Here is a 10,394-nt window from a genome sequence, read left to right as displayed (position 1 = left end):
ATCATCTCCACGTAAGAAGCGAATATGCCAATGTTTCGAGTAAACTGTGATTTATAAACTTTAAAAGCACTTTTCGAAAAACCTTTCCTTTCTTTGCGGAAAATAATAAACAGAAGTAATAACCTTCTCTTACAATACATTTATATATCTAAAGATAGTTTGTGATTAAAATAAAAAACCTATTTAAAAATTTGAATTGTTAACTATCATAAATATTATACCCATTAAATTAACTTTTCTTTTTTTTCGACACGATTTTGTAATAAAAAAATATAAATCTCCTTTTGTTAAAATCCAAGCCAGTACTTTAGTACTTTTACTAACAATAACTAATTAGGTACAACCGCCTAGATACCTCCCATCACTGGTTATGGCGAAGAACTGAGGAGTAATTATTATTGCACGGCTATATTTTCTAATGCCATTTCACTCCTATAAATAGCTGCGTGTGCGGCGCTGATAAACCCGCCCGAAACCAATGAAATCGGCAACGGCTTGGAATGGAATGCACCTGATATATGGCTCCGAATCCGAATCGGAGTCCAACTGCAGCTCCCAAACGCTTGTCTTGGCGCTAACGAGAGCATAACTTGATGAGGGCTCAACAGCTGGTGGAGGGGATTGGGGTGGTGGGGGTACGGATTGCTTTGGCTTTGGCTTGGCTGCACCGGGATTGCATGTTGCAAATTGCCGCATTAGTGACTGCACTTGAAGTCGAACGACCCGAGATGTGGAAGCCAGCGGGCTGAGACTATCACCCGAAATAAGCGATGGTTTAATTGGCGGAGCTCTGGCTAGAGTACGCAGATATTTTTGCGGAATGACGTAGCCCCAAGGAGGGCGGAAGGTGTGAATGAATGGCCTTTGTTCGCATTGATTTTCCTCTGCCTAATATTTAACCTACATTTTATGGCCCGCCGCCGCCCGAATTTCGGTGACACACTTTGGGCCACAGGAAGTGACTTGGCCGGCTTTTCTTTTTTCTTTTCTTATTGTGGCCATGACGCGTGTGCGGAGTTGGCCGGCTCACAGTTTAGCTCCCCAACAGTTTGCGAATTGGTTTTTTTTAAACCATTTTCCACATTACACGCAGTTTTCATGCATCTCATTAGGACTCGGTCACACTTTAATAACGTCTCTTAATTACTGCCACGTCCACACTGAACTCTTTTTTTTTGGGTGTAGAAGCGCATTATATAATTTACTTTTCCGTTTGAGGCCATTTGGGTTTAAAGTTTACACTAATTCCGAAATAGAATGTATTTGCTGAAAAGCCGCAACAAATAATGGAAACGCGGAGCGGCGAAGGCGACGGAACGTGGCCGCTGCCTAACTTAAACTGATGGCCGCCCAGCGGTAAGTGAGCAAAGGAGGCCTTCACGAGAAATATTGCCTACACTTCAAATCCAAAACAGCACAAAGTGCCCCACACACGACAACAACAGCAACATCAACAAGACCAACAACAACAAGAGCAGTTTGCACACGCAGAGCCGCTGAGATATTGAGACTGGCGAACTGAAAAGCCGAAAAGAAAAGCGACCGGGGTGCCGAATTCGCCGCGAGTTTTCCGCTATTCGCCGTTCTGCGAGGCGGCTGCATTAGTTGTTTGCATGTTTTGTTCATCTGCTCGGCGTGTGCTTCTTTTTCTGCCTCTTAGACAACTTTTGATTATTTCCCCTGGCAGCCTGTGACACCTGTTGGTATTTCGGTGGCACGCGATGTTCGAACACTCGCACACCGAACAACAATCAGCCCCCCTCCCCCTCCCCCTGCTAGAGCTCACTAATTTCTCATATTTCAGGATGCCCGATTTTTGCATGGCAGTGATCTACTGAATTCACGCATGTGAATCAATCACGCACTTTGGCTCGTTTCACTTTAATGCACTTATAGCCACTCACTTTTTATGGGGTTTGGTACAGTATGACTCTCATTTTTATCGTGTTCGAAAAGGAAAGCAAAACCATTGGGGAAATATACAATTTGTTTTAACTAATACCAAAAATATATATTGTGGATCAAATAGAATTTGCTTTTAGTTTACAAGAATCTAAAATAGTATTGATTACGATTTTGACAAAGGAATATAATATTCTGAATGTGTTCACCAACTCCTTTAAAATCTAATTAATATTAGGAACTGTTCTTTAGGTTTACGTTTGTGAAACGAATATTGAAAATATATGAATAATTTATATTTTGCTAAGCCATTAAACGGTTTAAAAGAAAATTAAATATAAATTCTTTTAAAGGAAGGTAATATAACCTAATTGGAACTTTTTATATACGCCTAAATTGTAATTTTACTTAACAGATATGAATAGATATCCCAATTTTTTTTTATAAAAATATAGTTTTTTTGAAAAAAAAAACATATGCTTGTGGAGTTCTGAAAAAATGAAACTACCATTTCCCTAACAGAAAATTAATATTAATCGAAAAAACTTCACAATATGTATTATATTTTACAACAAAGATAAGCATTAAAATCATTTAATGAAAATATAGCACTCCGTTAAAAGGATTTACCCTTATAAAAATGGAAATTAAGTCCGACTAAGAACGTTTTATAGTACTCAGTTAAGTCTAACCCCAAGCCGAGTACACTGCACTTTTCCTTGGCTTTGGAATAGGGTCAAAACCGCAACAAATTCCGCGTTGCTTTGTGCAGCGGCTAGGAGTCAACAACACTTGGCCCGGAGCTGCCTTCTGGCCACCCGGGCACTGTTGCAACATCAAGACAACAACGGCAATGGCAGCAATAACGCTTAAAGACAGGTATGTGTGCAAACACAGCCCGACAAACCCACATGAACCCTCGAGTCGGGGGCTTTTTAAGTGGCAGTGCCGGAGAAATCCTTGGCTAATGTCGTGCTAGCCCCCAAAGCGGCCCCTTCGCTACCAACTCAAACCCAAAAGTCCAGCAAAAAGTGGAGTCACGGAGTCACAACTCGGGGAATTCCTAGAGACATCTATGAGTTAATTGTTTTAGGTTTTTTTTCCATTTCACGAAGGAGTTTTAAAGTTTAAAGGAGTTCGATTAAACCGACGAATTTCTTTTGTTCTCAAGCACACGATTGAATAATTTGATTTGATTTTAAACCGCTTGTTACTTGTGGAGTTATTGTTAGAAAACTTTCAAATAAAAACTGAATACCCAAAAAATGTAACGCGCATTTGCATCGATCCGATGCACTGCACTCGCCGTCCGTAGAAAAACTAATCCGCCGTGTTCAAATACCGTCTTATACATCGTCCTGCGCTGTGGAACTCCACTGCCACTGCCACCGAACTGACCACTCGGGCGCGGAGAAGCCTCCGAAGAAACCGCCGAAGGAGTCGGCCAGCCGAAGTCCCTGTTTGGACAGCCTACCCGTACGGGTATACGTGGGTCAGTAAACCTACTTCCGGTTGACATAAATACGCCTTGGACATGAAAACTTGGCACTGGCGGCGCGCCGCAAGTTGTTTTTATTGTTTCAAACTTTTTAGCCATGACTCAAGACAGGTGGACAGGGAGTCCACGAATGCAGGTGTGCAGATCTGATTTTTCTTTTACTCGTCGTACTCGATTCCCACACCCGATGGTCCCGAGATGCATCAACCAATTTGATCCAGCTACTCCCTGTGCAATCTAATCTGGGCTTGGCTAATCATATTTCGGCCCCAAACTGACCCTAATCAATTATGCCAAACCCAGTTGGGAAAATTCATATAATTTCAAACTGCACCTTTGCCAACTGGGAGCGGTGAGTAATTTCGGCTGCAATAAGATTTTCCCACGCGATATTTGACTTTTCCAGGCTCCTCTTCTTTTTGTTAGTATGTCCTTTACCATATATTTTCGTGTCCTTATGAGGGGAAGTACATCAAAGTTTGACCCACATCGGGCACAAATTAATATCAATTGTGGCTGGCAGATTGCGTGTGCGAATATACGAATGCTAGAGGAACAGCTGGCCACGGGGATTGAAAGGCATTCAATTGTAATTGGCTGTGACCGAGGATTACACAATGACTAAGCGGTACTCCCTGGCGAAATTAAGTAATAATTATTATGATGTGTATACGCTTATAAATACCCAAACACGGCAAATAAAGGTCACATTTAGTAGGGCACCGGCTAGAATACTTCGGTCCCGATTTTCTGACCTCTTTGAGGGGCTAGTAATAGAGTAATAATAATGTATGTATTAAGGGGGAACTCCAAAGACGAAGGATAATCTAGCAAAATAAGAAATTATAAGCCTTTTTACTTACCATGATTAATTTACCAGTTCTGTGAGATTATCTCTTTCATAAAACACTATGAATTATTACAGGTGTAACCATAGTATTTTATCGAAGGGTTTTAAACTTTTTAAAGTTTTTTAGCCTCAGACTCTTCCAATATGAAACTAAATATAATATCAAAAGAAAACATTTAAACAGTTTGCGGTTCAGCTTTACAAAATACACAAAAGTAAATTTTGCAATTTATAAGTCTAAAATTAATATTTGCATTTTTGCTGAATTAGAAATAAGCATAATTAAAGTGGAATTATAACTTTACCTTTTAGAATAATAAATTTAATTTATTTCCTTCAATAAATTTTACTTGATCAATAGAAAAGCTCAGAGTTAATCTCAACGTAAATACCTAAAACCACGGATAATTTTGAAACTTAACATTATTGGGGATTCTCCTTATTGGCTCCTTTTTTATATAAAACGGCCAAGTTCATCTCGATTGTGTTCACCTGATCCTGCAGAAAGTCAATATCGTGCTCGTGTTGCAGACGCTGCTTTACCAGGCTTGTGATGTCCTTCTTGATAAATTCCTGTGCCTCCGGCAGATCAAACTCCATTTGCAAAGCATTGCCCACTTTAAGAGTCACCCTTTCCACTGGCATTACAGTCACCCACCTAAATACTCCCTGTGATATTTGCATAAGGCTCTGGAATTCCTTGCCCGGATTATCCATAAATTTCTTCACTAGTCCCAAGTTGTTCTTGGCAGCTTCTAACCGCGTTACCACCGCCCCAAGATCAGCTTCCAACTTGGCAGCGATTTCATTGTATTGCAAATAGAAGAAGTGTTGCAGCTTTAGAGCCACTTGGACATCCGATGAAAACTCCTGCTGGGTGATATATCTCTCAACATCGCCTATTAACTTGGCTTCTGTGATGTTCATGTACGACTTTCGGTCGCCAAGAGGAGGCTTCTCTACGTTTTCCATAAATGCAAACATTTCCGGTAATTTTTGAGTACAATTTTAGTACAAAAAACTCTTGGGGCACTAATATTATCACCGAACCTTAGAATGTAGGTATTATTATGGTACTTCCTACTATGATGGTAGGAAATCAAATTATTTTCATATACTTTAGTTGCTTTAGTTAATTATTAAACATTATGTCAGCTTAAAATCCAGCATGGTCTTTATTTTGCAAAAAATGTTATTGTGATTACTTAGGCCTAGAGTACATATTAATGTATCAATAATTTAAAAGCGCATTTACATAGATCCTATTCAAATATTGTCATAGTCTTCGTCTAACTCGAAAACGGTTTCAGTGGGGGTCGCTGATGCCGCGGTGGCCTTTGGAATGATGGGAGCGCTGCTCTTTCCAGCCATTTGGTTAACGTTGTTGTTATCCGCCGGCGTGGCCGGTGCGAATCCAATCGAGGTGGGCATTCTGCTGCCCGCCGCTCCGGCGGCCACGATATTTGTCAGATCGATGTTGATCACCGGATCAGCGATATCGAAGTTGAAAGCCCCTGAACCGGCACCCGATCCTGAGCCGGAATCGGAGGCATCCGGGGTACACAGGTTCCCCGTGGGCATCTGGACGTGGCTGTAGTCGATCTTGACGATGGGCTTGTTGAGTTCGTAGTTGCAGATCGGGGCAGGTATGGCAGTGTCGAGCTGCACCAACTGTTTCTTGAGGTGATTGGGTGGCCTGCCGCGGGGCGTGTAGGCCGGCGTGGACTCGGAGCGGGCCAACTTGGCGGGCAGGATGGTGGTGGGATTTGGATAGGTAGAGCTGTGCTGTGGCTGGAGCTGCCGCTTGGTGGCACCGCCGGCTCCTGCTCCATTATTCAGACTCATGGAGCGCATGTAGGCGGCGGTTCCGTTCGCCTGCGAGCGCATGGACGTCGATGGCAGGCTAAGATCGTATGGCGTGTCCGAGTCCGGGTACTGATCCTCCGGCGAGCTGCGCAGGACATCGTCCTCGTTGTAGGCGGCCTCCTCGGCGACGCTGATGTCCGGTATGTTGCGCACCAGCTCCTTGAGGAAGTCGAACCGTTTCTCCGACACTATGCACTGCCTCATGTGCGAGGGCGATAGCGTCTTGGCGTTGCGCGCATTGGTGATGCGCAGGGTCTTGGTCAGCAGCGACTCCACGAAGAGCTCCAGAGTGCGCGAGATGATAACGGGCACCGCCTGAGCCACCTTTCCGATCTCCTCGTCGCTCTGCATTATCTTCTTGATGCGGCCCTGTATGGAGTATATGTATATATGTAGTATAAACACATTATAGTCCAATCGCACCCGGTTCGATCTGTTTTTCGAGCCTCTGATTATGCGAGGCGTGTATGTATGTACACATGCACGAAAACTGATAACCCATCTTCGGCGTTCAGGGCCGCCAAATAGCGGCAGGGATTTCCAAGCCGCCCAAAAAACCGGGATTTCCACTTACCGCCGGAAAGCGTGCGTTGTATTTTTTCTTTTTCGATGGCATTTTGCGATTTGTGAAGTAATCGTTCGAGTCCTAGCGAAATAAAACAAATGTGTGAGTGTTTTTCACACAAGAACAGTTCCTTGGTGCCCAACTGTCGGCGTTGATGGTTGAATGGCAGTCGCTCTCGCAGCAGGCTGGCATTCACACGGAACACACAGGTATGAATAAAAATATATTTTTAAAAACATCTTAAATTATTCTGAATTATAAATTATGTTAATACTCTTTGTTATTATTTACTTAATGGTGTTTTATTTTGCTTTTATTTATTAAGTGCACTGCTTGCACTGCTTGTCCTGGCGCGATCTGGCAGCATCGTTCCAATGCGCTGTGAATGCCTTGAGCTGAGCCGCAAATAAGAAGCAGAACACTGACAGCCTGTAATTTTCAGATATGCAATAAGAATTTAAAATCACTGGAAATAAGCGCAGGATTACATGTCTAACACTCGCAAGGATCCTTGCAAAGCCAACGCCTGCCGCATACAAGCCTGCCTGAACGGTAAGCACATGCATTGACTCCTTTTTCCATTGTTATGTAAGCTGGTGGCACTCTTCACAGAGAATAACTACCAGGAGGACAAATGCCTAAAAGTCCTGGAGGATATGCGCCAGTGCTGTCTGAAGTGGCATAAAGAATCGCTTTGCTGCAGTGGAATCGATTTGGAAAAGGTCTATCTGCCAGAAGCATCAAAGGGGCAGATCCCAACCGGCAAGTCGTGAGTCCTGCCATGTTTTCTGTGCCGCTTTACACTCTTAAATCTCGATTCTTTGCAGGAACAAATAATGACCATACCGCAGTACAAACCACCAAAGGAAATCCAAGACTTGCTAGACAAAAAGGACCAGCAACAGGTTAACCAACGCAGGCGAACCGCTGTGCTGCCCAAGCGCTCGTGGATCCAGCGGAATCCACGCCTTTTTCAGATCTCCTGCATTACCACCTCGCTCCTGATCTTCTTCTCGAAGCCCCTCTACGACTGCTTCATTGCCGATCCCCTGCCGCCGCCGGAGATCAAGGTGCCGCCGCACAAGCGCTGAGGCATGGAATCGGTGCGCAGGGCCAACCAACGACTCCGCAATTATCCCCTTCTGGTAAGCAAGTGCGCGGATAAGGCCACGGCGTACGCGGTGTGCGTGTCGCGGGATCTGAACGTGCAGCATAAGATCTGCGACGCCGAGTTCAAGGAGTTCCTCAACTGCATTCGCAAGAGCGCCTTGGAAATGAAGACCAAGCTGTAGACATACGAGAACAATAAACAAAATGACGCAAACAAAGGTTACGACTGCGGGATGGCAGCGACTGGGTGGTCGCATCATTCAGACCAGCTTTCGGACCCATATCCTAATCTCCGCCTTGCTGCGGCTCGCTTTAATATGCTACGGACAAATACACGACAGTCAGTCCGCCGTACCCTACACAGATATAGACTACAAAGTGGTCACAGATGGAGCGCGCTTGGTGCTGGCGGGAGACACACCATTCGCCAGGCACACCTACCGATATAGCCCTATTATGGCGTACCTGCAGACCTTCAATATTCTGCTGCATCCGGCGTGGGGAAAGCTGTTATATGCCACCTTTGATCTGCTTATTGCCACGCTCATTTATCGCCTGGTGCACATGGAGATCAAGAGTCAGTACCAGAAGACCGTGCAGCACCTACTTAGCAAGTTTAACAGACCACGGGAATCCAACCAATCGCTAGATGCTCTTGACGCAAAAAGTCATCCGGAGAATTTGGCCCGCGCATCCGCTTGCTTTTGGCTCTACAATCCGCTGACGGCTGTAATATCCACTCGTGGCAGTGGCGACTGCTTCTCCAGCTTCTTCGTGATTCTCACAATATATCTGCTGTTAAAATCGGAGCACAACGAAGCCCGGAGCCACTGGCTTATATTTGGCGCAGGCTTAGCTCACGGACTGGTTATTCACCTTCGTCTGTACCCGTTGCTGTTTAGTTTGGCTTACTATTTGTCGCTGTCAACGCGTCTCACACAAACTCCTCTCGATTTCTTGTGCCAAATCCTGCGTCCCAACAAGCAACAGTTGTGCCTGGTGATCGGAACACTTGTCAGCCTGGTGGCCTTCACCTGGACCTTCTACTCAATGTACGGTTGGGAATACATATACGAGGCCTACTTGTACCACTTTGTACGCAAGGACCCGCGACACAACTTTTCACTGCAGTTCCTTCTGCAATATCTGGGCAGTGCGACGAGTGTTGCGGAACCCTCGGTGGTTATAAAGATCCTAGTGCTCGCTCCGCAGTTCCTGCTCATCCTCTACTTGAGCCTCAGCTTCGGCCAGTTTCGTCAAACACTACCGTTCTGCATCTTCGCGGTGGCCTTCGTCATTGTCACCTATAACTCGGTGGTAACCTCGCAGTACTTTATCTGGTACTTGGCCATCCTTCCGCTCTGTCTGAACAACTTCAAGCTGCTGTCATGGAGAAGGTGCTTCAGTCTTCTGTTCCTTTGGCTGCTCGCCCAGGCGCTGTGGCTGCTGCCCGCCTATTTGCTGGAGTTCCGGACGTGGAATACCTTTTACTGGATAGGACTGCAGGGAGCCGTGTTTTTCGCCACCAATGGCTACATATTGGAACAATTGTTGAGTCACTATGGGTTCACCCAATTTAAGATAAGCTACAGAAAGTTACTGTAATCAAACAATCTACCATGCTACAAGTATGTGCAAGATAGCGATTTAATATAAAAAAAGTTATCACAATTTACACTAGTGGAAAATTAAATTCTAAAGTTTTTTAGCTCATGAGGAGTTCATGAACTTGATGTAATTGAATAGCCTTTCGTGTTCCTCGGTTCGCATGGCGTAAACTCGGTCAGAAATGCCCCAGACATCACTAAGTCCGACCATATCAGTCTCAAAAACATTTCCCAGCTTGTTCCACTGCACATCGGTGAACTTTTTCTGGACTCGGCGGTACAATGCCCGCGCACAGACAGTTTGCACGCTTATATTGTTCACATTCTTGTACTCCTTTCGATTCTCGTAGAGGCGTCTTGTATGCTCGTAGTCTCTTCCCAAATCCTTTTCCGTGGTTATGAACATGTGATACACGCGCTTCCGACTGGCCGGTTTCTCCAGGCAAAGGAAACAAAGGTACTGTATGTCGTCGGCGGGATTCACCTTCGGAGCATTTACGGGCGGAACATTGCTCTTCAGTAGGATCCTGCTTAGAATCACTGGAAATGTGGTCGGGTTGACTTTGGGAGCCTCTGGAATCGTCGGAGCTGGCTTTTTTTTTCCCCTTATGCGGGGAGTATTTAGGTTTGGCTTCACCCTTCCGGATATATTAAGCACAGGTACTTCTGCTGATGACTCAGTTTTGGGACTGCTCGCAGACAAAGGTGTATTATTATTTTCTTGAGCTTCAGCTTCCATAATTTTAACTTTGTTGTATTTTTTAACGACTGTCTTGTCAATGTCTTCGCAAATACTGAATTATGTTGACCGAAAACCACCGCTTAAATGGATGGATTGTTTTGTAGCCAATCGAAATAGCTAAATATGTATTATTTCACAACCAAAAAGTTCACAGGAAAAGCACAGAATTAGTGGTGGTGTTTGTTTATATCTCCCAGAGAATGGCAACCATATGGTTGCTGATTAGAGTGAACTTTAACTTTTAAATTTCATTT

The 10,394-nt window shown here is 44.4% G+C and overlaps 7 protein-coding genes across 7 annotated transcripts; 4 read left to right on the top strand and 3 right to left on the bottom strand.

The window, feature by feature from the left end:
• Nucleotides 1–4,673: 4,673 nt before the first annotated feature.
• Nucleotides 4,674–5,249, bottom strand: LOC108043088. The gene has a single exon (XM_017121639.1). It carries the CDS (start codon nucleotides 5,232–5,234, stop codon nucleotides 4,674–4,676), a length of 561 nt encoding a protein of 186 aa, XP_016977128.1. The 5' UTR covers nucleotides 5,235–5,249.
• Nucleotides 5,250–5,401: 152 nt separating this feature from the next.
• LOC108043092 (dr1-associated corepressor) lies at nucleotides 5,402–6,853 on the bottom strand. The gene is made up of 2 exons (XM_017121642.2): nucleotides 6,691–6,853; nucleotides 5,402–6,485 (listed from the first exon to the last, which is right to left on the bottom strand). The coding sequence occupies exons 1-2, from the start codon at nucleotides 6,730–6,732 to the stop codon at nucleotides 5,517–5,519; spliced, it is 1,011 nt and encodes a 336-aa protein (XP_016977131.1). The 5' UTR covers nucleotides 6,733–6,853; the 3' UTR covers nucleotides 5,402–5,516.
• A 179-nt stretch (nucleotides 6,854–7,032) lies between these two features.
• Nucleotides 7,033–7,625, top strand: LOC108043098 (cx9C motif-containing protein 4). Its single transcript, XM_017121647.2, has 3 exons — nucleotides 7,033–7,233; nucleotides 7,294–7,450; nucleotides 7,509–7,625. The coding sequence occupies exons 1-3, from the start codon at nucleotides 7,170–7,172 to the stop codon at nucleotides 7,516–7,518; spliced, it is 231 nt and encodes a 76-aa protein (XP_016977136.1). The 5' UTR covers nucleotides 7,033–7,169; the 3' UTR covers nucleotides 7,519–7,625.
• On the top strand, nucleotides 7,518–7,772 carry LOC108043097. The gene has a single exon (XM_017121646.2). It carries the CDS (start codon nucleotides 7,518–7,520, stop codon nucleotides 7,770–7,772), a length of 255 nt encoding a protein of 84 aa, XP_016977135.1.
• A 3-nt stretch (nucleotides 7,773–7,775) lies between these two features.
• LOC108043099 lies at nucleotides 7,776–8,122 on the top strand. Its single transcript, XM_017121649.2, has one exon. It carries the CDS (start codon nucleotides 7,776–7,778, stop codon nucleotides 7,971–7,973), a length of 198 nt encoding a protein of 65 aa, XP_016977138.1. The 3' UTR covers nucleotides 7,974–8,122.
• On the top strand, nucleotides 7,996–9,466 carry LOC108043091 (GPI mannosyltransferase 1). The gene has a single exon (XM_017121641.2). The coding sequence runs from the start codon at nucleotides 7,996–7,998 to the stop codon at nucleotides 9,394–9,396; it is 1,401 nt and encodes a 466-aa protein (XP_016977130.1). The 3' UTR covers nucleotides 9,397–9,466.
• On the bottom strand, nucleotides 9,421–10,350 carry LOC108043093. The gene has a single exon (XM_017121643.2). The coding sequence runs from the start codon at nucleotides 10,135–10,137 to the stop codon at nucleotides 9,502–9,504; it is 636 nt and encodes a 211-aa protein (XP_016977132.1). The 5' UTR covers nucleotides 10,138–10,350; the 3' UTR covers nucleotides 9,421–9,501.
• Between the last annotated feature and the right edge of the window lie 44 nt (nucleotides 10,351–10,394).

The sequence above is a fragment of the Drosophila rhopaloa genome, unplaced genomic scaffold (genome assembly GCF_018152115.1).
Source record: "Drosophila rhopaloa isolate 14029-0021.01 unplaced genomic scaffold, ASM1815211v1 contig_115, whole genome shotgun sequence".
NCBI lineage: Eukaryota > Metazoa > Arthropoda > Insecta > Diptera > Drosophilidae > Drosophila > Drosophila rhopaloa.
This window is presented reverse-complemented; position numbering and strand designations above follow the sequence as displayed.

Excerpts from the sequence above, each read along its gene's own strand:
- LOC108043088 (XM_017121639.1), bottom strand. The coding sequence starts at position 5,234 with ATGTTTGCATTTATGGAAAACGTAGAGAAGCCTCCTCTTGGCGACCGA.
- LOC108043093 (XM_017121643.2), bottom strand. The coding sequence starts at position 10,137 with ATGGAAGCTGAAGCTCAAGAAAATAATAATACACCTTTGTCTGCGAGC.
- LOC108043099 (XM_017121649.2), top strand. The coding sequence starts at position 7,776 with ATGGAATCGGTGCGCAGGGCCAACCAACGACTCCGCAATTATCCCCTT.
- LOC108043098 (XM_017121647.2), top strand. The coding sequence starts at position 7,170 with ATGTCTAACACTCGCAAGGATCCTTGCAAAGCCAACGCCTGCCGCATA. Across the intron at positions 7,234-7,293 it reads CATACAAGCCTGCCTGAACG|AGAATAACTACCAGGAGGAC; the intron begins GTAAGCACATGC and ends CACTCTTCACAG.
- LOC108043092 (XM_017121642.2), bottom strand. The coding sequence starts at position 6,732 with ATGCCATCGAAAAAGAAAAAATACAACGCACGCTTTCCGGCG. Across the intron at positions 6,486-6,690 it reads ACAACGCACGCTTTCCGGCG|GGCCGCATCAAGAAGATAAT; the intron begins GTAAGTGGAAAT and ends TACTCCATACAG.
- LOC108043091 (XM_017121641.2), top strand. The coding sequence starts at position 7,996 with ATGACGCAAACAAAGGTTACGACTGCGGGATGGCAGCGACTGGGTGGT.
- LOC108043097 (XM_017121646.2), top strand. The coding sequence starts at position 7,518 with ATGACCATACCGCAGTACAAACCACCAAAGGAAATCCAAGACTTGCTA.